We start from the raw sequence: 23,492 nt of genomic DNA on the forward strand, positions 1-23,492 counted from the left end.
GCCACCGCTCTCAACGAAGCTTCTAAGGCTATTTCACGGAGGAACTAGCCACCCACAGAGCAGTAGTCTTTTAATTCCCAACAGGCAAACCTTCTTCCAACCGGTTCAGAGCCTTTCAGGGAATTATGGGTTAGTGGTAAGAGGTGCACCTCTTGCGTAAAACTTGCCCAGTCACCTGAAGGTATCCTGCAGACACGATGCCTGTCCCTGCGCTGGGGACCTAGATGGGGACGCCCATTCCTGGTTCACAGAGCGAGGCGGGACCAGATCGCAACAAATAGCAACGGAAACGTCGCCGCGCCAAAAGAGAAATCCAGTGGTAACTTGAGGGGCGTCTAATAAATACTTTTTGTGATATCCTTTAGTATGGTATGGATGAGCTTTCTTCTTGCTGCTATGTTAAATACCGGTTGTCAGTTCAACCCAATTCTAAACCTCCGTCTTTCTTTTTCTTTTTTTCTTTTAACATTACTCAATGTGTTACATACGTATAGCTTCACATGCTTACTACCAGTACTCCTGCACTTCAACTCGTTCTTGTGCTCGATTATAGAACTCATCAAGTGACCATTATTTCAACGGGAGTATCTCACCAGAACTTTACATTATCCACCGAATTCATATGTACCGGCTCTCATATGAAGTCTGCGCCATACCTCTTGTTAAAAACATGATCCATTGAATCTAGCGCATTAAAGCCCAATCAAGGAAGGGCGCGTGTGTAACAAGTACCACGGCAATGGCTTGCCATCGGCGGTGAAAAATTTCATGATAGTTTGTTGAATAGTTGACGAGTTCGCAACGTATCCCTTCGAACTTGGAACATTATCCTTCTTGTCGTTGTTAATGTTATCCGTAGGCTTGGGCGATGGATATTCAGGGGTGAGCCCGGGGTGAATGGGTGCATCGGGGCCTATTATTGCAGCTATTGTAATTTTTGGAGTAAGAGATTCTTAGTCAAGGATGATTTCTCTTGGTTGCTATTAGACATGGTGGATGGGTTGTGTAATGGTGGAAAATTAGTCACGATAGTATATATTAAGAATGGTGGGTGAAAGTTAATTCCAAGTTTGGCAGAAAGGTCTATTGACGTATGGGTCATTATTCGTTAGTGGAGAGGACGAGGTAAGTGTTTAGAGTAACGCAGATTTATAGAGTTGTACTGTAATTATCTTTGAACTACCATAGTATGTCACTGGCTGTTATAAACAAAGAATCTATATAATGGCTATTATCAGCCAATATAAAGAGTAGTTTCTGATTGATCTCTGTCTCCTTAGCGCAAGTTGTATGGTAGAACATAATTTATGCTTGATGTCTTATTGTATGTGTTGTGTACTATCTCATTATGGTGTATGGGTATGGCCGAAAATAGATGTGTTTATATAAAAGTTTAGTATACACACATTCATAGCAGTGATTGTTGCTCTACTAAAATCTTTTCGAATCCCATTCGTGAAAAGTAGGAAGGGAATGAATGATTGTATGCTTATGAATTGTGAATACCCTTAAATGTCATGCACCTGAGATGGATTGTCCTCACAGAGTAGTCTTGTAGTCTGATCTTTTCTCATCTGATCTGAGCTTTGAGACTTGTAGTTCCAAAGGAACCTTCAATTCTTCTAGCCGAGCTTCAGGCATCCGCTTTTCTGCGTTACTGATTTCTGCCTTGCTGAAACCACAAATTCAGAAGTTTCAATAAGGGCTCTCTGGCCTTCCCCCTCAACCACAACCTTGAGCTACAAAATCGCCGACAATACGCTTTTGTCTCAGCTTGTGATACACTCTTGTTCATCTGTTATTCTTCACCACAAAATCGCCGATCACTCCTTCACCATTCACCATACTGTCGCTGCTCACTTAATCATCACATACCACCCAAATCGCCGATTACTCAACCACCAAAATGTCTGGAGACGCACGCAATTACCCTGCTGAGGACCATGAGCATCTCGCCCGCATCCGTCGTGACCGTGAGCGCCTTGCTCGTGAGCGCCGGTCCCAGCACGAGCTCCCAGACCAGCACAACCAACCCGGCCATGGTAAGCATCGTTGATAGCTAGCTATCTATCTGGAGTAATGAGAACATTGCTGACAAGTCCACTCCCATGACAGAGGACTCCGAGTGGGAGGCTGAGTTTGCCCACATGCAGAGCGCCTATCGCTACGTGGAGGAGTTCTCTCGCAATCCTTTCGGTGGCTCGCGCATGAAAGAGAACACCCCTCAAGCCGCTGCTACTGACGAGGCTGCAGCTGCTGGCAACGGCAACGGCAACGGCAACGGCAACGGCAACACCGCCTCTGATGGTATCGCCATGTCTTCAGCCAACTACACCGTCTCCGAGCCCGAGCTGGAGCGCGGCACTGCCGACCTGGAGCCGATCGCTGCTTCTGATGCTGAGACTGTCATCGAGACCATCACCCCCCAGAACGCTGCTTTCAAGCTCAGTAAGTCCTTTTTCCTCCTCAAAATGTTTTCTTTTCCTTATTTGGCAACTACCTCAAAACTCATCGCATTCACTCCCCATTTCCTCATTCTAACCGCAAAAACAACTGGTAACAGACCCCCGCGCCAAGCCCTTCGTCCCGAACCCCAACCTGGTCGTCACCCCTTGGGGTATCATGTCCAAGGTCGCCCCGGCCTACCTGCAGGAGCGCGCCGGCGGCTACGGCTACAACCCGGCCATGAACCCGGTCATGAACGAGGGCCATCGTATCTTGTACGGCCACCGTATGGACGAGCCTCGCCATGAGGTCACAAACGAGGGCCGTCGCGTCTTGGACGAGAACTACTATATGGACGATACTTGCCGCGAGGAGAACGACGGTCCGATGGCATCTGAGGGCGACAACAGCGCCTAGGTGAAGTCAGCAACAGTGGATTGTTTTTGTCGTTGGAAGGCATTGGGAAGGACAGTGTGCGATCGGAGCGGAGAATATCTTTGTGCTAAGCGAAGATTTCTGCTATGAGGCGAAGATGTTTGCCAGGAGGTCTGAGGATCTTTTTCTCATGGAGTGTCACTTGCACTTGGCGTATCTTCTGTCTTGGGATGCTTGATCGATAGGGGCCGGACGACTTGCTAGATAAGTAGTCAGGTGAGTCTGCCCAATAGAGCACATGGCACCCTGTAAGCAGCAACTGATGTGTGATGACTTGGGTGTCTGAAGAACTTGTGACTGAACGTGATCACTATCAACTTGCAAAAAAAAACTACGGGTATCAGTAATTCATTCCGTGCCATGCCAAGTAAAGCGCCATACCATACCATGCCGTGTGAAATGCATGTCTATCCCAAACGCCCTGCCCCTCTAAGCAACGACCCAAATCATGCCATGTCCCTGACGCACCCCCTGCTTCTCTGTCCAGCGACCCAGGTCACGACCGCTGCGGGAAGTCCGTCGCCTCCACAACCCTCCTCGCATCCTCCCTCAGCTCGGGCATAGCCTTGCCCATCTCCTCGGCGAGGACGTCCCTGAAGCTCCGGAAGGCCTCCTGCTTGCCCTTCATGAGCTGGTTGCCCCGGCGGACGAGCTCGACGAACTCGCGGGTGTAGATGTCGGGGTTGCGGCCGTTCTCGACGTACTGGATGAGCTCCGGGGGCACGTGGGGCAGGGAGGCCTCGGGGCTCGGGGTGGTGGCGGTGCGGTGGATCTGCTGGAGGGACTGCTGGAGGGAGCGGACCTCGGCGGCCAGGACGTCGCGCGAGGGCCGCGAGGACGCCGACGAGGACGACGTGCTGTCGTAGGCCGTCGTCTGCACCAGGATGTTGTACATGGACTGCAGGGATTCCTTGAGCTGGGCTGCACGAGGGAGAGGAGGTTAGTCCTGCTGAACGATGGTGCGCTTCTGGGGATGAGGCGAGACACGTACCTTCCAGCTGGTCGTGGCTTGCGCCCTCCATTGGCGCCATGATTGCGGCCAAGAGGAAGTCGTAGTGAGGACTTTGAGTGGGCGGGCGTCCAATTCTCCAAGTCTCAGCAACAATTCATACGAGTTGTGTTCGCCAGCCGCTTGTTCTTGGGACAGTCAGAAATACTGGGATGGTGGTGGGAAGGCATGTCGTTGGGTTGCGTTGCGCTAAACAATGAGGCTCGTTGAGCTTTCCCCGGACTTTTGGTGGGGCATTGCCAGGGGAGCACATTGCACAGGCTTGGCGACTTGTTCCATGGCGTGGGGGGCGTCGACGAAATGTCCTCACATATAGATCTTTGCGCTTGTGAAACCACCACCGTAAGACATGCAAAACATACATTGGTCCATGTATACAAACGCACAAGCAGACACAATGGTTTCTGCCGGGAGCTGATTGGAGAGAAATGCTCGGCTTGCAGGGGCATGTCATGTCACATGGCGCCCTCAAGTGAACACCTGGATATCAATCATACACCATAAGCATTTCCTTCGATACATGCAGAATTCCGTGCTATTATGTTGAAATGTAAAATAGCCACCCTGCACATCTACATTTGCAGCCAAGTCCAGAATCTCACCACCAAGTAATGGGCTGTCGTTTTCTCACACGCCAGCAAAAGAATTCAAGAAGAAGCTACTTTGGAGGTAACTCGCGCATCTCGAACTCGCAACCTGATAAAGTGCAAAAAGAAGGTTGGCTGAGGGAGGACGGCTCAGCCAGAGAGATAATGATTTTGAGATAAGGATATTAATCCTAGGTCTGCGCGGATAACCACTACACCACCGTGGCCTGTGGCTTCGTGGAGTATTGATTGAGGCCCCTTAATTTAGCATTATATAGCATCTGGTTCAAGGACGACCGTTTCCTGTTTCTGCCTGTACTGCATCTGTACTGCATGAACGAGGTGGAGAGTAAACTTTGACCTTCGGACGGGCCCGTGAGAATGTTGAGGAGTTCTACACACAAAGATACCCGAATGGCGGAGACATCCCTCAGATCACTACCACGTATGATGGTTGCAAGAACCTGTTCAAAAGAATAAATCAGAACGGAGTGAGCAGTACAAAGTGTAACATAACAGGTCTTCAAAAAGTCCTGATTGAATTGGTATGTGTACTTGGATCTGCAAGCTTCTAGTAGGTAAGGTGAGGATATTGATGAGAAATGGGCAAAAATGGTAGTGATAGCTGTCGAGGGAATTGAACCCAAGTCGACCTGAGTGATGCTCTCTGAAAGTCATTCGCTCGGGCGAGTGAGCCAACCCAGCTTGTGGAAAAGATGGTCTATTCCAGAGCACAAAGCTAGGTGAGAAAAATGTCGGCCGCTTCTTGGGGGTAGCGCTTGTGTGCATAAATAGTTTGACCTGTGTTGTTAGCTTACCAAGCTTGTAGTGTGAGTTAGTTTGCTTGAGGAGAGGAAATGGAGATGCCAAGCTTGGTCGCTAGACAGTGAGGTAGGATGGTAGTGAAATGAAACAAGTTTATGACCATCTCGTTCAGATGTGTGGTAAACTAAAATGCAGGTGTAAAGTTACAGTACAATAAAATATTGGTGGTCTTCACCTCCTGTTGCTGCTGCCGCGGCCGAAGTGTTTCCATGTGTCCTCTTGAACGCTACTTTTCTTGAGCATTCCACGGACATGTAGGGTACCCTCTACACCATGTTTACCAGGCTTGTCTAGCGATGATATTTGCTGTGTTGTCTCTGCTATGCCTGCTTCCGTGGCTGGTCGAGATCGATATCTCGCCTTGTTATCTCGACAACCGGTTGTGGCTTCTCCCAGTTTCCGACCCGTCGCCCCTTTGCGCGGCCCGCCACTGCGATACTGACAGTAGGTCTGTGGATGCTTGCAGAAGCTGATTGTGTTGGTTTGTAAAACTCGAGGTATTCGGTACTTTGTGGTGGAGGGATTCGGTGGATCTTGCTCTTCATGTGTGCGATGGCAGTTGAAAGCGGTGAAGGAGACTTTTTGTCTACACTTGTCTGAAACAGAGAAGCACTTTCATCTCCCTCGCCGATGGACTGCGGAGGTGAGGCTGATATTGACGGAATCATTGGGGTAGCACTTGAGCTACGCGGCGGTACAGGGTATGGCGACGGGTTTCGATATTGACCTGAAACCATAGGGAGAGAATCCTTTCTGGTCAATTTCGAGCCCACAACGCGAGAAGAGGGTCTTTTAAGAGGTTCGGATGTCACAAAAGATATGTTCGGTCCTCGTGGAACAATTACAGGAGACGATCTAAGGTCCTCCACGTCATCGTGTCCTGCTTTCGATAGGAAGTATTCCGTATCACGCTCCAATTCTCGTTGTTGTTTTCGGGGTGAAAGTACTCGAGACGGTGAATTTATAGCTGTAGGACATACTGTCTCTGGCTCTGATGGTAAAGAACGGCTAGCTAACACAGAGAACACATCACTAAAGTGGTTGTCTAGAATTGACTGCGGGCGTGAATTGACTACTCTTGACGGTTTGTGCTGGTTCGGGAGGGTCTTCATCCACGGTGGTTGCATACGTTGCGGGATAGGCTTCGTAGGACTGGGTTTGAAAGCTGGTAGACCAGTAGGATCGTTGACGTCGACATAAATGGTCGAGTCAAGAGGTACCGCGCAGTAGCCACCATCCTCGCTATGATCTATGGCACCATCAGTAGCCAATCGGGATGAACCATGTGCAAGCGGTGCAGGTAGTGCCGTGGCCTCTCCATTATGTCTCGTAACTTTACTTGATGCTCGGCGAAACTTTCTTGTGCCCGCGATGGTGGTTTTGTCGTTTCCTCTTTCCCATCGATTACGGCTGAGTCCCCCGTCGGCTATGTCGATCCGTCGAAGAGCTTTTTGGACTACGGTATCCTGGTCGTCATCTTCTGTGCCAATAGCACAATTCGCGCACATGGGAATTTCTTCAATCTCTTTTGCCTTTCCAGTCATTCCAGGGGCGATAAAATCACCTTCTCTCAGTGTCCGCTGAGATGCATTGTCCTCGTCCTCGTCGGAGAATACATCTCTGACCGAGGGGCCATGGATGACCCGTCTGCTGCCACAGAATAAACAACCGTAGCAGGTGCGATGCCAAAAACACTAGCCGAGGCTGACGCATTCCTCACCTCGACATATGACTTCACCACATACCCAGCAAGTCGCGAGTTTAAGCACAGAATCCTGGCAGGGTCTGCAGGCAAGGCGGGCGCTACAACCTAGGACGTGGGGTGGTCCGTGAGCAAGGTGGTAACAAAATGTACAAGTGAATAGATCATGTCGGGCTGCCATATGGAGACAAGAAGATAGGAATTTAGACGTTATGTAATAAAGTATAGTCTAAAAGAAAACGTACGCAGGCTCTGGGTCGGATCTTCACCAACGACAGCTCCGATTAAGAATAAGATGTCAAAATGAGAGACTCTGAAACAAAGGTCCAATTAGGTGAAGTACTGAAAAGAGGTGATCAAGCAATATGAGTCTTGGAAGGCTCAGCAGTTTATCTTGTAGAAGTCAAGGTCGGGGCCATGACGTGCGTTGAGGAAATCCGTGGAAGTCGCCAATGGCGTTAGGTTAGTGAGTTTGGCTTTCATGTGTTGAATTGAGAGTCGAAAAAGCGATTCGCAGGTTATACAAGTGAATACACCAATTCACTAGAACGTCCAGATACCATATATCAATTTGTACTGAATCGGAACTGAAATCTTGTTCATATTAGAAATCTGCAGTCGATACTTAAATACACAAGCGTCAAACGCCGTAGAACTCCGACACCTCTCTGTGTATAGCCACCAAACGCCTCTTTTTAAACGATACGACACAACAAATTCTGTGCATATACCTTCTGCCAAAGCAGCAGTTGTGTTGACAATAGCCCTCTCACGCCGTGTATACAAGACGGCACAAAAACGTTATAAATCCTGACGGCTTCAATGCAGATTGCTAGCCAGTAGCGATTCATGCCACGCAGGGATGCAAAAACAATATGTACTTCCTCCATAGTATAGAACTACTTCCGGACTTTGGGACGAGCCAGCATGTTCAGGCGACTGAGACTGATGCCTTTCTTCTGAGGACTGGGCGTGCCACCATTTCTAGGCTTCTGCTTCTTCTTCATGGGAGAAGGCGTCGCAGCAAGCTTGGGAGCAGCAAGTGCTTGACCCTTTGCAGGCGTGGATTCCTTGCGAGCCTTCTTTGCACCTCTTTCGGCACCCTCGTCCTTCTCCATGTCATCTTCGGAATCGGCATCGGCTCGGTGGCGCTTCTTGTTAGTGATGCCATGCGAAATACCCGACTGGAGCTCTTCGTCCTCCCATACAGCTCGATGTCTCTTCTTGTTAGACATGCCGTGCGGAATACCCGTCATGACGGCAGGATCCTTGTTCTCCTTGTTGGGAGAAGTCGGTTCAATGCCACTAGGGAAAGTTCCAGGCATGGAGGGTCGGACATGGCGGAGACTAGACTGTCCAGCTGCACCACCAAAACCACTCGGCGATGTGCTGTTGAATCTGATCGTGTGATCACTACGGAACGTGAAAGTGCCGGGAACACCTTCGGGCAGCACGGAAGGCTCCTTAACTTCACCGGTCGCTTCGGCTTTTTCCTGGGCAGCCACCTCCTCGTAGGCAGAGAGATCGGGATATTCTATCTCCTCCCGACTTGTCTTGGCGCTCATCACGGCCTCGATGGACCGCATCTCGGGTGCAGGCAGCTTCGGCAATGTCCTCGACCGGGGTATGGCAGATTTGGTGGGAGATGGTGAATTCTGGCTCAAAGCAGCTTGTTTGGTGTCAGGAGTGAATTCAACACGCTTAGCAAGCTTGTGGGGAGGAGTAGTCATCGGAACTCCAGAAATCACTTTCTCCGTTCGGCCTGGGGTTTTGGGTGCGGCAACGGCAACCTGCGGCAAGTGACTTTTGGGTTTCGATGCGGTGAACGGTCCCTTGAGGATCGACCTAACTCTATCAAATCGGCCCGGTGTTTGGACAAGTGACGGGTTGGTCTGAGAAGCACCCAGGCTGGCGAAAGTGATGGACTTTTTGAGGACACCGCCGGTGCTGGGCTTGGTCGGGGACTTCAGGAGAGAAGAAAGGTTGGATCTAGTTGGCGATTTGACCAGGCCGCCAAGACCAGATTTGCTCGGAGATTGGTTCGTAGGAGCTAAGTCCGGTTTGCTGGGTGATTTGACCAAAGTGATAGTGGGAGTCTTGGGAATATTAGCCTTGGCCACAGTCGCTTTGGTTGGTGTCATCAGGTTTGCCGTGGTTTGCGCACGGGGAATACCGCTTCGGACTGAGTCATTACCGCTGCTCTGAGGTCGGATAGAATCGAGGCCGAACATGCTCTTGGGGCGGGACGACTCATTGGCAGTGGTAGTCTTGGATCGAGCAGATTCGACGCCACCGATGATGCTCTTAGGCCGCGGAATCTTGCCTCCATCACGCGATACTGGTCGAAGGGTGGATGCGTCATCCTCGATGCGCTGTCTGGCACGCTTCGCGCGTGTGTTCGGCTCGTCACGCTCGCCTTGCTCCTCGGTGGCATGCGGAAGGGATGGAAGCGGTTTCTCAGTGCGCGGTTTGCGTCCCGATGGCTCGGGCTCGTCGAGGTTTGCCTTGGACTGGCTCCGCTTCATACCCGACTTGAGTGGACTGAAGTTGAAAGGTTTGGGAGTGGTGAAGGTGCCAGGGACTGTGATGGAGTCCATCTTCTTGAACTCTCGCATGTGAGCCTCGTCGAAGCGGCCGACCTTGCTCTGGGCCTTGGCGATCTTGCGCTCGCGTTCACGCTCTTCGACCAGCTTGGCATGCTCTTCAATTCTCTCCTTCTCCCGCCTTGCCATTACGGCGGCCTTGTGCTTGGCAGCCTGCTCGCGAATCTGGTCCATCATGTGGCGTGCCTCAGGGCTAAGGTTGGTCTCGGTCTCTCCAGCCATGGGGCCAGCAACGCGGAAAGTGAAGTCTGATGAGGGCATCCGGGTTTTGGAAGGGGTGGTTTGAGTGATGCCAGATGGTTGATGTCGGGACTTTTCATCGGTATTGATATCGACGAAGCCAAACCTCAGGCCGGACGAAGGGGGAGCCATGGTTTGATGAACTTTGCTGGGATGCATCTCAGACATGGCGAGCTTGACAGGTGCTGCGCTGACCGGTGTACTGGGTTTGGGGGGCGAAGACATGATAGTATCTAAGCTTCGGAAGGGTTGCTGGGCGGGTTCCTCGTCCCCTTCAATGACCGAACCCAATCGAGTGAACACATTTGGAGTCTGGAGGGGAAGAAATGCGGCAGTTAGTAAGTATTGCTGGCTGGCGGCTGTAGGTCTCGTCGTGAGGTCTCACTACTGTTGGCAGCGAGAGCTTTCGGTTTGTTTACATACCTTGGATGCACTCGCAATACGAGCAGAGCGTCGTTTCGGCGTCGACATGATGGGCTTTAGAGCTCAAAGGCAGTGCAGATGGACTGGTTTACGGTTGTACTTGAGCCAGCCAAGCGAAGACAGCGATAATATCACACCAGTCGATGGCCGGATCCGATGATATCAGAGTGGAATATTAGAGGGTGATGTCAGGGTCTGTCCCAGGTGTGTGCCAGGTCTGATGTTACGCGGGGGATTTGTTTACTTTGGGGTCCGCTTTAGGCATGGCGTGGAGACGGTTTTGTTTAAGCGAACACGCGCCTGCGGAGTACAAAGTAATTATGGGGGTTGTACGGGTCCGTAGTGCGTGCGGATCCGTCAGCCGTGTGTGCTGTACAGTACTCTGTGCTATGGAATATGGAGGGCCGAATCGCTGCCAACCTTTTCTTGACCCTAAATCTGGTCTGTGCTCTATGCTCTGCCTGCCCTGCTGTGCTTCTCCCGTTCCCGCTGCCAGTTTGCCCACTAGGTTAGTCTAGTCAATGCGATGTCCGGAACCCCCCAAAAGAACAAGATGCTAGGTTAGATCGAATCCGTTCGTGCTGAGCTGTGCCAGAGGAGTGGGTTATAATCTGAGTCTGTCTCATCTTCTTACAACCCAAAGTCAAAGGCTTCTACCCGAGGTAAACAAATGTCGGACCTCAAAACATCACTTACATAGTGCTAGAACTTGTGGATTATAGCATATCCGCGTTACATAGTACTGCTGCAGCCCTACGGCTTTTGGTTTTTGGGCTCTGGGCATACTAAAACTGAACGACCGCTCCGACCCCCAAGTTTGTCACACTTTTTCACGATCGACTCCGATAAACGGCGCATGTCCAACTGACTAACCTACAGCATGCGGTTTCCTCATACCGCAGCAGCTTTTAAAATGTACATAGAAGCCAACCGGTACTCGACCCGTCGTACCACGCATGTGGGCAAAATTGAATCCTCTCCACGCTATTGGTCTTGATGCCCGCAACGAGATCTTCTGTTCACCCCGCCATCTGATAAGCGCTCGATAACAGAATTAAAATTCCCCCACGGCCTTTGGAGGGGTCCTTCTTCCGTTGCTCGTGTTCCTGCATCGCAATAACTGCCAGGAGTCACCTCCCCCAACTCGACAGAGATACACATTCCACTGCTTAGAAGGAAGCCTTTCCTTCTGATTCACTGACATGTCGCACGAGGTCTTAGCTGGCTTGTCGTGCTTCACGACTGCCGAAGCGCAAAAGCTGCTCGCCCGCATCAACGAGCTCAGCCAGGTCAAGGTCAAGGACATCCGCGGCCACTGGCTGTACTTCGTCGACTTCAAGACGACCGGCAAGCCCGGACGCGACCAGGTCGAGCAGCTCTTGGATCTGGACTACACTCAAGAATCATCTACCGCCAACGGTGACAAGTCCTTGGACATTTATATTACCCCACGCAACACCGTCTCGCCATGGAGCTCCAAGGCTACTGCAATTGCCCACGTCTGTGGGTTGAAAGAGACCCTCAACCGCATCGAACGGGGAAGATGCGTCACCATCGAGTTTGAGAGCCCCTTCAGTGGCGAACAGGCCTTGTCCTTCCGCGACATCATCTACGACCGCATGACCGAGTCCCTGACTTTCGAGCCCCCGAGTACCGTCGATATGTTCAGCGCCGGCGCCCAGTCTTCTCTGGCAGTTGTCGACATCTTCGCCGGTGCCCAGGAACCCATCGCTGTACTGCAAGAGTACAACCAGAAGAAGGGCCTAGGACTTGACCAGGCCGAGGTGGAATACTTGGTCGGTGTCTTCCAGAAGCTCGGCCGCCCGCCCCATGATGTTGAACTGTTCATGTTTGCGCAAGTGAACTCCGAGTAAGAATTCATTCATCAATAAATGTGCTCCAAGCCGTCTCTAACGTCTATATGCGTAGGCATTGTCGGCACAAGGTTTTCAACGCCAACTGGACCATTGATGGCCAGCGCCAGGACAAGAGTCTTTTCGAGATGATCAAGAACACCCACAAGAAGACCCCTGACTATACAGTTTCAGCTTACAGCGACAATGCTGCGGTCGTCCAGGGAGAGGTAGCCAACTACTGGGCTCCTGACTATAACTCAGGCTCCTGGCGACTGACCAAGGAAGTCATCCACATGCTTGCCAAAGTAGAAACCCACAATCACCCTACCGCCATCTCTCCTTTCCCCGGTGCTGCAACTGGATCCGGTGGTGAGATTCGTGATGAAGCCGCAGTGGGAAGAGGCTCTACCACCAAAGGCGGTCTTGCTGGTTTCTGGGTATCGGACCTGCTCATTCCAGGAAGCAAGCGATCCTGGGAATTGGATATCAACAAGCCAGCTCACTATGCCAGCAGTCTCGATATCATGCTTGAAGCCCCTATTGGAAGTGCGCGTTTCAACAACGAGTTCGGCCGACCGGCTCTGACCGGTACCTTCCGCACTCTTCTCGCACCTGAAGAGTCCAAGAAGGATGGCGAATACCGCGGGTACCACAAGCCTATCATGATTGCTGGCGGTGTTGGTACTGTAAGGCCGCAGAACGCTCTTAAGAACGAGGACGATGTTCATGATGGTGCTCATGTCATCGTGCTAGGTGGCCCAGCAATGCTGATCGGTCTTGGCGGTGGTGCTGCTTCCAGCAACGATTCGGTGGAAGCCAATGCAGATCTAGACTTCAACAGTGTGCAGCGTGGAAACCCTGAGATGGAGCGGCGCGCACAGATGGTCATCAACACCTGTGTTAGTCTCGGAGACCAGAACCCAATCGCCATGATCCACGATGTAGGTGCTGGTGGTCTTTCCAATGCCCTACCAGAACTTGTCAAGGATGCAGGCTTTGGTGGCAAGTTTGAGCTGCGTCAAGTTGAGGTCTCCGGCAGCAACATGAGCCCGTTGGAGATCTGGTGCAACGAAGCACAAGAACGATACGTACTGCTCGTAAACAAGGAGGGCATTAATCGCTTCACCAAGATCTGCCAGCGAGAGAGATGCGGGTTCTCCAACGTAGGGACTGTCAGTTCGAAGGACGACAAAAGTGGTGCAAGGTTGATTCTCACAGACCGAGAGTCCTCAGAGCACCCTGTTCCCATTGACCTGCCCATGGATGCCCTCTTCCCGCCTGGAAGGAGACTGGAGAAAGATGTACAAACTGTGAAGAAGGTCTTGTCTCCTTTCGACGCAGCAGCAAGCCTAAGAGAGAAATTCAACCTGACCGACATGAGCGAAACCATATCTAAGGCTACTGAGTTGGCCTTCACGCTGCCCTCCGTTGGTTCAAAGATGTTCCTCATTACCATTGGTGACCGAGTAAGTCCAGTTTTTTATCTGGATCGATTATATATGCATTCGAGATACTGACCATGAACCTAGTCTGTCGGTGGCTTGACGGCACGGGACCAACTCGTAGGTCCTTGGCAAGTACCTGTTGCTGATGTGGCAGTGACTATGACATCCTTTGGCATTGACGAAAAGACACGACGTGGAGAGGCTATGGCCATGGGAGAAAAACCGACTTTGGCTTTGATCTCACCAGCTGCATCAGCCCGTATGGCAGTTGTAGAGTCGCTCATGAATTTGGGTGCTGCTGACATCAAGAATCAACATAACGTTCGTGGCGATCTCCGCCGCGTCAAGTTGTCTGCCAACTGGATGGCGGCCGTCAACCATCCGGGAGAAGGCCCGGCGTTGTACGAAGCTGTCAAAGCTATTGGTATGGATCTTTGCCCTCAGCTTGGTGTGTCGATACCTGTTGGCAAGGACTCCACATCCATGAAAGCGTCTTGGAAGGACAAGGCTACCGGTCAGGCAAATAGTGTCACGGCACCTGTGACGGTTGTCATCACTGCTTTCTCACTGGTTGAGGACGTGCGCAGTACCTGGACGCCCCAGCTTCACCGCGTTGAGGATGTCGGTGACTCGATTCTGATATACGTAGATCTTGCGGAAGGTCGCCAGGCAATGGGCGGTTCGGCGCTTGCACAGACCCTCAATCAGCTTGGAGACGAGGCTCCTGATGTGCGAAACGTGGAGCTGATCAAAGATTATTTCGATGCCGTATCCCAGCTGCACGAGGAAAATATTGTCCTTGCATACCACGATATTTCGGATGGTGGTTTGTTGACCACTGTCGCAGAAATGATGTTCGCTGGTCGGTGCGGTGCTGAGATTGATATCAGCAATATCGCGAAATCAGAGTCAGTCTCTCACACTCTGGAGGCACTTTTCAACGAAGAACTCGGTGCCGTCTTCCAAGTCCGGAAGACAGATGAGACCAGATTCATGAAGTGCTTCGCCACATGCGGACCACCCCCTGGTCTGATTAAGAAGATCGGCTTCGTCAAACAAGCAACCAAGCAATCACTTGTCATTAGAAACAGGTCCACGTTACTAGCGGACTTGGATCGGTCACAAATGCAGCAATGGTGGTCAAGCACCTCCTATGAGATGCAGAAGCTCAGAGATAACCCGGCTTGTGCTGAGTCTGAATATTCTACAATTCCTGATGCCAAGGATCCTGGTATCTCATATAAACTCTCGTTCGACCCTGCCGACACAGGTCTGCCACTTGTGGCATCTTTCAAGACCTTGGTTGGGTCCAGGCCTCGTGTTGCTATTCTGCGAGAACAAGGTGTCAACGGTTACGCAGAAATGGCGTTCGCGTTCCGTGCCGCTGGTTTTGATGCCGTTGACGTGATGATGACCGACATCCTGGACGGCTTCTCCCTGGATGGCTTCCGAGGTCTTGCTGCTTGCGGTGGGTTCTCGTATGGTGACGTGTTGGGTGCCGGTAATGGTTGGGCCAAATCCATCCTCATGCACGAGAATGCCCGCCGCACTTTTGAGAATTTCTTCAAAAGGCCAGACACTTTCAGCTTGGGTGTTTGCAACGGTTGTCAGATGCTCACCAGACTCAAGTCCCTCATTCCTGGTGCCGAGCACTGGCCCACGTTTGTCGAGAACGCCAGCCAGCAATTCGAAGCCCGCTTCTCCATGGTCCAGATTCGCGAGGAAAAGCCATCCGTCTTCTTTGACGGCATGACCACATCTACCTTCCCCATCGTCGTGTCGCACGGCGAAGGTCGCGCTGAGTTCGCTTCACAGAACCAATTACAATCGTTGAGTGACAGTGGCCTCATCCCTATCACATACGTCGACAACTACGGTCATGCCACTGAACAGTATCCTTTCAACCCCAATGGCAGCCCGCAGGCTATTGCTGGCGTGAAGAGTCGCGATGGACGTGTCGTAGCTATGATGCCGCATCCGGAGAGAACAATTATGGCGGATTCGTCCAGTTATGCACCTAAGGATCTGAAGGACTCGTGGGGTCAGTTCGGGCCGTGGTTCAAGATGTTTTTGAACGCTAGAAAATGGGTTGGGTAAGCAAATTAGGGGGTAAAAGGATTTATGTGAGGCGTATTGGACATGCTAAAAATTAGTATGAAGTTTATGTTTATTTTGTTTCTGGTTGTATAGCTTAGCTATATCAATAGAACAATTGAAAAACATGATAAACTAGTTGTTTATTCTATTCTTGCTGACTATTTGGGGAACTGCCCATATTGTCGCCAATATGACTAATCGCCAACGAAGGTTAATTTTGACCGTACAACAGTGATTGCCAGTACATAGGCCTTCTTCAATCAAAAAGCAAGCAATACCTACTAATAAGAGACTAGCGACTCCAGGCCATGAGCTACAGTGCTTTACGATCCGAAATATTTTAAGCAGTGGCGCGTTCAGCCGCTTTGTTATTATTTCATGGGAAATCTAGCATTATGGCATAGTCTAGTGACAGATAACCAACCATATTGTTCAGGCTGTCCGTCCACGAGCAAAAGCACCACACAGAGTATGATGTGCTGGGTTGATCAAAGGATATATTACGGACGAAGTCGAGGTTATGTCGTCCAGTAACTACACGGCCGGACACCATTCGAACAGGGATTACACCAGTACGTTTACCCCATTTTTGCCACAAAGCTCTCGTCAATTCCCTGGCTGACTTCATCTTAGTTCTGCAGACCTGGGTTTTCGAAGGATCAGTTCTAGATCATGTCCAGGCTTGATCCAAGGTTTCAGCTCGCCCCGCGCCTTGGAGACTTGCTCAAATGCATATGCATAACCGATAAGCGCTTCTTCTTCCCACCGGTCTGCCACAAAACTAAGCCCCAGAGGCATTCCCGGCGCGCTCTCTATGAGCGTACCACTCTCATCCCAGATTACGGTAGCATTCTGACCGAGAGAACCCATTGGAACAGTGACTATGGGGAGACCTGTTGGGGCTGCAAATATCAGGGCAACGTCCAGCAGCGTGACAATGGCGTCCAAGCCTTCTCTCTTCACGGATCCCAATAGTATAGTTCTCGCCAACTCCTTGGCTGCATTGTAGGCTTCCCAAGCCTCCTGTCCGTCAGCAGTCTTGTTCCACGCGGCAATCTTCTCAAGAGAGTCTATGTTGACTCGATCGATTTCTTCTGAGGGATCTGTCCTGATGCATTCGATCAACTGAGTTAGGTTTTGAGGGCTCTGTGCGTCATGAATAGTGTTGTCAAGGTACTTCGTCAATGACTCCTTGTAATCAGGCCTGCCGTATAAGGTCATGTTACCTTGCACGAGGTTTGTCGCATTGAGTAGTGAGCCAGTGAACCCTTCTGGCTTGACATTGACGAGCTGTGCTCCGGCAACTTCAAGCGATATCAAGGCGGCGTCAAACACCACCTGTATTTCATCATAATTGACGAACAAGGACTTGTCCAAGATTGGCTCGTCGGTCCGTATCACTCCAATGCGTTTCCCCTCTAGGGCCGAGGCGTTCAGAACTTGCGTGTAACGAGGAGGCGTACTCCATGGCTGCGATAGTGTGTAATTGTCCCTCGGATCCTTGCCTGCAATGACCTCTAGAATTAGAGCGGCATCGGCGACGCTCTGTGTCAGCGGGCCTGTTGTGTCTTGTCTGGCCGTCAACGGGACAACGCCATAACGGGATGTCAGCCCGACCGTAGGCTTGATGCCAACAACGTTATTCATGAACGCGGGACAAGTGATGCTGCCAGCGGTCTCGGTACCGAGAGTACCAGCTGCAAGGCCCAGCGAGGCAGATACACCACTTCCACTGGAGCTGCCGCAGGCCGTCTGGTTCTGAACATATGCGCCAAAAGTCTGCCCTCCCCGAGGACTCCAACCTGCCGTGCTGTTAGAGCCGCGGCCACCGGAGAATTCGGCCTGGTTCGTCTTGCCGATGATGATAGCCCCAGCTTGCCGTAATTTGACGATAACAGTGGCCTCTTCCCATGGTCGTGCTTTGGCAAGACATACGCTTCCAGCACCAGTCTGCAGATCGTCGGTTGTAGCGTAGTTGTCCTTTACTAGGATTGGGATCCCGTGTAGTGGACCCCTGAGGTTGCCAGCAGCACGCTCATCGTCACGCTGTCTGGCCACATCCAATGCATTTTGGCTGATTTCGATGACTGCGTTCAGTTCTGCATTGACATCCTCGATACGCTGGAAGTATAGCTCAACAAGATCGTAGCTAGTGATAGCGCCGCTCTGCAGAAGCGCGCTCAAGTCTGAAATTGATATGTCCAGAAGTGACGCGGCGTTAGAATGAGCCAGAGGAAACGCTGATGCCTGCCATAATAGGCAAAACGGCAGAGCCAACGGGGCCACCTGCCAGCGCATACTTATGTCAATGAGATCGAAGTTGAGAAGACACTCAATTCTCTCCTACAGGAGGTACATGTCTGAGTAACTTAGTACTTACCTGTCGGGGGCTGCCTAAACTTTTGAGCTTACAGAAACACTTCATTGGCTGTTGCCAGTTGTGCTAATACCCCACCAGAGTTGGCGCAATCCAATGCCTGCGTATGGTTAATTAGGAAGATTAGCTACAACTTCTGTTTGTTTACATGATACATCTATTGTAGGCCAGATCAATATAGAATTCATAGTAACATTTCGAAGGTATGATCTAAGGTCGTATTGGCAGGTTAATCCGTACTACTTCCCTTGAACCACCACAGCGTGTCTCGTGTTGTCGAGTTTTCAGGTAAACTGTTGATACTGGGTCCTTGCGCGAGATACTGAGGTGCTAGAAACGATATACCATCCGGCTAGTCCGCATTGAGAGAGAAGCGCACTCCACTAAAGCACAAGCAATATGTACTTCCTGGCGGCGCGTGAGTGCTGTAAGCTTGCGTGAATCAATGTGAATTGCTGCACTTACTCTACTTAAAACCAAATTAACGGATTTAATGCACGATACGGACTTAGCGGAGCACCTTGCATTAAGTCCATCTAAGTAGATAATCGAGATTGAACAAGTACCGTATAAATTGTATTGACCTCCCTTTCCCGCAACAGTACTTGTAGAGTTGACTGCCCGTTTAGCCTTTCGTGACGGATTCTACGATAGAGGCAGAGGCGAGTTCACGTCTGCCTCCGCTAATGCTCATACTATCCAATGTAGCTAGGTACATTTTACGAGACTTTTATCTGCTCTGCTGAGTGACATTTGTCTTGGCGTTGGTCTAAACTTGAATAGTGATGCCAATGCGGCACAGCACTGAATATTCCACTTTGGTGGTTCGCGATACCACGATTCACGCTTCCATGCCGGACTACAACATGTCAAGCGATAGTCCTGAATGGGCAATACGACCAAGTAAGAGAGATAGACGCGTTGTTTGATGCGTGACGGTGACTTTATTGGCAACCGAGGTGACTGATAGTCAATGAGGTAGGTCGACAAAAAAGAGGGTATAAAAAGCCATGGACTACAGATGATAGTTCTCACTGATGCCAAGTCATTCATCATAACTCCTACAGTTCGTGTTTTATCTTGCTCTCTTTAACACAAAATGACTCGCAGCACTTTCAAGAGGGCATCTACCCCTCCTTCTTCTTCTCACCAGACGCTGGAACAATATCTAGCTTCCCAGCCCTCCATCTACATTGTAGCCGAAAACTTACATCCTCGAGATCTGTCAAAGACGAAGGGAGAGGAAGGCTATCGGATTCTGGGCGCCTTTTTGACTGTCGAGGTTGCCAATGAGTACGCCGTACGTATGCCACTACTTACCTTCTAAAATTTGCTTGTTATTCGGGAGTATGTTGGTCCATGATCTTTCTGTGACAGCTTTGCTGGCCTTTCAAGCAGTGAGCTAGTAGTCTTGACGAGGACGGAACTACAAAGAATAATTCCTGCCGTTATGGAAAAAGCCAACTAACAAAGACTCTCGTAATACAGCGCAAGTACGCGTATGGTCTCAAGAAATGGGGCCAGTCGCCCAAGGGGTCGATCTGGGCGGAGGAAGACCTCGAGCTCGTGGACGGCGCTGAGGGCATAAAACGGTCCACTGATGAGGTCGATGGCACAGATGAGTATGTTGTTGCCTGGAGCCACTTCACAAATATCAAAGTGGCGAGATGGTCGGTGAGGGATACGGTACCCAAGGTGGATAGCAGGACCGAATTCTTCGATCGCGTAGACTTCGTGGCGGATGCGGGGGCTGCGGACAGTATCTATGGTGGTAGCGATGATGAAGATGATCACAATAGCGACGAGGAGGACGAGGAGGACTCTATGATGGAGGACATCAAGGATGAACTTCAAGGGCTTGACATGGACCGCAAGATCAAGGCCGAACAACTGGTCAATGCGAGCTACCACAGTTTGTAAACTACGTCGAGTGATTAGTATATAGAGTAAAATGAATGACAATAAGGCTGGGTTTGGCTGGACTTCATGTTTTATCTTCATTCAATTTGTCTCGGTTTCGATGAGCCGTTCTCATTATCTAGTAACCATTAGCTCGTATTCGTTGTTTTATAATGTTCGTAAACATTAGTTGATTTGGTCCGATTTCAAAGAACTTCACGAAGTAGGTACATTCGCTGTGGGGATCCGTCCCACTCTACTGGTCAAGTGCCCACTGTCTGCGATTAAATTCATTATCAAGCGAATGGATCATATATTGCACGAGTCTAATCTTTATGTTTACACTTGGAACAGATCAGCGCTATCATGAAGTAGATCTAAATATAGTCGGTCCACATTACACTTAGCCTGTGGAGCTACCATACAGGCCAAGAGCAGTAGCGTGGGGTTATTAAGTCCCGCCGCCTCAGCGATTCGTCTCTCCGATCATTTCATTGCCTTACCAAACCTCTGAACCATGAGCAGCCAATTCTTTAGGATTGTGCGATGTGCAGGCAGAGACGGACTCAGTCAGACACCATTATGATCGGAAATGTAACGAATACTTTTGATGTGGTTCTTCTATGATTACGAGTTTCAATATGTTACAAGGTTAACAATGATGTCATACTCGGGCGGTTCGGCGAAAGAAGGTAATAAGCATGGCAGAGAACGGTTATGAGGACGTGTCTCATTCGATCTCATTTGAGAGGCTTTGGATGTCCACCCAGCTTTGAGTTCGGGGGGGGATTGACGTCTTGGCAATGGTGACACCAGTGGAGCTGCTATATGTCAATCACGCCCTAAACGTCATGTCGTGGACGTGCTTAAGCTTTGCAGCGCAATAGAGTTCATCATCACATCAATGAGGAAGCAAAAATCACGGCACATATTCAAACCGATAAATACTCGCCTTCAAAGGTAGAACTCGTTCTTGTTTCCAAGAGTGTTTACATTGTGAAACTCAAATGCATCCAGGGCGGGTAGCAATTTCATAAGTCTACCTCATCACCGCTGTAGCTGCCGAGCCACATACATACACAATCTCAATTGGCGGTCAATATGGCAGATATCAAACCCTACACCATCTCCATTCCCTCGTCCCGCGTGGACGACCTCAAGCAGCGTCTTGATCTTGCCAGATTCCCAGATGAGCTTGACGAAGCCGGCTGGGATATGGGCGCCCCACTTCAAGATGTCAAACGCCTGACGAGCTATTGGAAAAGTACTTTTGACTGGAAGGCCGCCGAGAAAAGGTTGAATGAGTATCCTCACTTTGTGACTGACATTAAATGCGACGGGTTTGAGCCTTTGGCCGTACACTTTATCCACCAGGAAAGCAAGGTCAAGAATGCCATTCCATTGCTTTTCATCCATGGCTGGCCTGGACATTTTGAGGAGGTACTTAAAATCATTAAGCCCCTAGGAGACGGAGATGGTATCAACTCCCCGGCTTTCCACATCGTCGCACCTTCTCTACCCAACTTTGGCTTTTCAGAGGGACCGAAGAAGCGAGGTTTTGCGCAGGAGCAATATGCAGAGACGGTGAACAAGCTGATGCTCAAACTCGGCTACAATGAATATGTCACACAAGGCGGTATGTGCCCCTTCCCAAAGTGCCCATGTAGTTTTCCACTGACACGTTCGATAGGCGATTGGGGCTGCCACATCAGCCGCAGCTTATCGCATCTCTACCCCGAGCACTGCAAAGCTACTCATCTCAATATGAACACCGGCAGTGCCCCTTCTTTTTCCAAAAATCCCATCCTAGCAGCTCAACATGCTCTTTTATCTTATAACGAGCGTGAGGAACATGGTATAACGCGATCTAAATGGTTTGAGAAGGAAGGCTCTGGCTATAGCGTCGCGCAATCGACGAAACCTCAGACAATCGGCTATGCACTAGCTGATAGTCCTGTAGCATGTCTTGCCTGGATATATGAAAAGCTGCACGACTGGACGGACGCGTACCCTTGGACAGACGAGGAAGTATGCACTTGGGTGAGCATCTATTGGTTCAGCACAGCTGGTCCGGCGGCAAGTGTACGGATCTATTACGAAACGCGGCACAATGTCGACAACCGGCCCAATAAGATGGATCGTGAGAGGATGCAGTCATGGTCTCCCGGAGTCAAGCTTGGCTTCAGTCATTTCCCGGTTGATATTCATGTGCTTCCAAGTACATGGGTACGTACTTTGGGCGAGACAGTGTTCGAGAAAGAGCACAAAAGCGGCGGCCACTTTGCGGCTTGGGAAAGGCCCAAGGAGATTGTGGAGGACGTCCAAGAGATGTTTGGTAAGGGAGGTGGTGCATATGGTGTTGTAGAAAGGCGGACTGGTTACAGCTCTTAGGCCAACACTTCAAAAGGGAGCACTTTCGGCGTCAGGGGGTTGCTGTCATGTTGCGCTGCTTTGGTGCATCACATTCAAGTCCGTTAATTCACATACAAAAACGCACAACAGCTTAGCTACTTACATGTTCAATGTCACCAAAACAATCAAAGAATTGGCATGTTGTATATCATGCGCTTGCAGATGTGAGCAGAGACATTTAAGATCAACGAGGGCTGTGCTAATAATAACAGTGAAAGTCACAGGGAAGATCACTGCTTGATTCCCGACCCTAGCTGGCAACTGATGCAGCTATAACCCCACACATCGCCCAATGTTTTGACTTGTATGTCTCGTTGAAATCAAGCTGTGCTGTAACCGACTCTCAACTAAGACTTGTTTGATCGGCCTGAACATACATGCAAACAGGGATAAATGAACTTTCCGCCCAGAAGTTGGAGTCCTCTACCTGAGTTCCTGCTAGATTCCTCGCGTTCTCCAATAGAAATCACTCCTACACCTCCTACGCCCAACCTTTTCACAACTGTCAAAATCTCTCTTCAAAAGTTTTGTCATTTATATCTCGGGTCTTCTCCTTGGTATTGCCTAGCTAACCAGCATAGTAACAGCAATAGTAGGTCATGCTAGTCACACATCGGTAGACGACACCATTAGTGTCCTGATAATTATATGTAGTTCATTTCTCGTATCGCCAATATCTACACCACAAGCCTCCACAGTTCCGCAGACATACTCCTTTCTCAGCCAAACACAAACAACACGATTGAGTACATGCACTACTATATATACTTAACCGATGGCTTAATCTATCATATCGATATATAACTCGAAAATACGATAATCATAGCTGCTATTTCATACTTTGAACTAAGCACGACGACCCTAGCAGGTGGCTTTTACGTAGGTGTTCTCAACATGACAGAGAACAGTGGTGTCAGACATGTTATGGGAAGTTCAACTAGGAGATTGTACTCTGTGTCAGTGACGACGATTGTTCTGATAGTCACATTACAAACGGATAGCATGACCGTAACTCCTCAAGGCTAGATTAAACCGGATGATAAGTTCAGTAGCAATTCCAAACCAATGCGTTCGTATGCCTTGTGTCTCACAGTTCTAAGATTCGCACGTCAAATAATTACGACTAGTCATAAAATC

General features: G+C 50.0%; 8 protein-coding genes across 8 annotated transcripts; 4 read left to right on the forward strand and 4 right to left on the reverse strand.

The window, feature by feature from the left end:
• Positions 1–1,483: 1,483 nt before the first annotated feature.
• BKA67DRAFT_645997 (uncharacterized protein) lies at positions 1,484–2,862 on the forward strand (the record flags this gene model as incomplete). Its single annotated transcript, XM_046105897.1, has 3 exons — positions 1,484–2,042; positions 2,116–2,448; positions 2,564–2,862. Exons 1-3 carry the CDS (start codon positions 1,907–1,909, stop codon positions 2,860–2,862), a joined length of 768 nt encoding a protein of 255 aa, XP_045958513.1. The 5' UTR covers positions 1,484–1,906.
• Positions 2,863–3,185: 323 nt separating this feature from the next.
• BKA67DRAFT_564518 (mediator complex, subunit Med10) lies at positions 3,186–4,149 on the reverse strand. Its single transcript, XM_046102750.1, has 2 exons — positions 3,872–4,149; positions 3,186–3,801 (listed from the first exon to the last, which is right to left on the reverse strand). The coding sequence occupies exons 1-2, from the start codon at positions 3,909–3,911 to the stop codon at positions 3,377–3,379; spliced, it is 465 nt and encodes a 154-aa protein (XP_045958514.1). The 5' UTR covers positions 3,912–4,149; the 3' UTR covers positions 3,186–3,376.
• A 1,472-nt stretch (positions 4,150–5,621) lies between these two features.
• On the reverse strand, positions 5,622–6,845 carry BKA67DRAFT_645999 (uncharacterized protein; the record flags this gene model as incomplete). Its single annotated transcript, XM_046105898.1, has 1 exon — positions 5,622–6,845. One exon carries the CDS (start codon positions 6,843–6,845, stop codon positions 5,622–5,624), a length of 1,224 nt encoding a protein of 407 aa, XP_045958515.1.
• A 734-nt stretch (positions 6,846–7,579) lies between these two features.
• On the reverse strand, positions 7,580–10,653 carry BKA67DRAFT_564520 (uncharacterized protein). Its single transcript, XM_046102751.1, has 2 exons — positions 10,270–10,653; positions 7,580–10,158 (listed from the first exon to the last, which is right to left on the reverse strand). The coding sequence occupies exons 1-2, from the start codon at positions 10,315–10,317 to the stop codon at positions 7,903–7,905; spliced, it is 2,304 nt and encodes a 767-aa protein (XP_045958516.1). The 5' UTR covers positions 10,318–10,653; the 3' UTR covers positions 7,580–7,902.
• An 818-nt stretch (positions 10,654–11,471) lies between these two features.
• Positions 11,472–15,667, forward strand: BKA67DRAFT_518256 (CobB/CobQ-like glutamine amidotransferase domain-containing protein; the record flags this gene model as incomplete). The annotated part of the gene is made up of 3 exons (XM_046097991.1): positions 11,472–12,139; positions 12,199–13,591; positions 13,655–15,667. The coding sequence occupies 3 exons, from the start codon at positions 11,472–11,474 to the stop codon at positions 15,665–15,667; spliced, it is 4,074 nt and encodes a 1,357-aa protein (XP_045958517.1).
• A 624-nt stretch (positions 15,668–16,291) lies between these two features.
• Positions 16,292–17,965, reverse strand: BKA67DRAFT_535580 (amidase signature domain-containing protein; the record flags this gene model as incomplete). Its single annotated transcript, XM_046100036.1, has 1 exon — positions 16,292–17,965. One exon carries the CDS (start codon positions 17,963–17,965, stop codon positions 16,292–16,294), a length of 1,674 nt encoding a protein of 557 aa, XP_045958518.1.
• A 683-nt stretch (positions 17,966–18,648) lies between these two features.
• BKA67DRAFT_564527 (uncharacterized protein) lies at positions 18,649–20,256 on the forward strand. Its single transcript, XM_046102752.1, has 3 exons — positions 18,649–18,756; positions 18,828–19,344; positions 19,533–20,256. Exons 2-3 carry the CDS (start codon positions 19,144–19,146, stop codon positions 19,962–19,964), a joined length of 633 nt encoding a protein of 210 aa, XP_045958519.1. The 5' UTR covers positions 18,649–18,756; positions 18,828–19,143; the 3' UTR covers positions 19,965–20,256.
• A 788-nt stretch (positions 20,257–21,044) lies between these two features.
• Positions 21,045–22,334, forward strand: BKA67DRAFT_592468 (microsomal epoxide hydrolase; the record flags this gene model as incomplete). Its single annotated transcript, XM_046104837.1, has 2 exons — positions 21,045–21,579; positions 21,634–22,334. 2 exons carry the CDS (start codon positions 21,045–21,047, stop codon positions 22,332–22,334), a joined length of 1,236 nt encoding a protein of 411 aa, XP_045958520.1.
• Between the last annotated feature and the right edge of the window lie 1,158 nt (positions 22,335–23,492).

Source organism: Truncatella angustata, assembly GCF_020726525.1.
Source record: "Truncatella angustata strain MPI-SDFR-AT-0073 chromosome Unknown BKA67scaffold_4, whole genome shotgun sequence".
In the NCBI taxonomy this organism is placed as follows: Eukaryota; Fungi; Ascomycota; class Sordariomycetes; order Amphisphaeriales; family Sporocadaceae; genus Truncatella; species Truncatella angustata.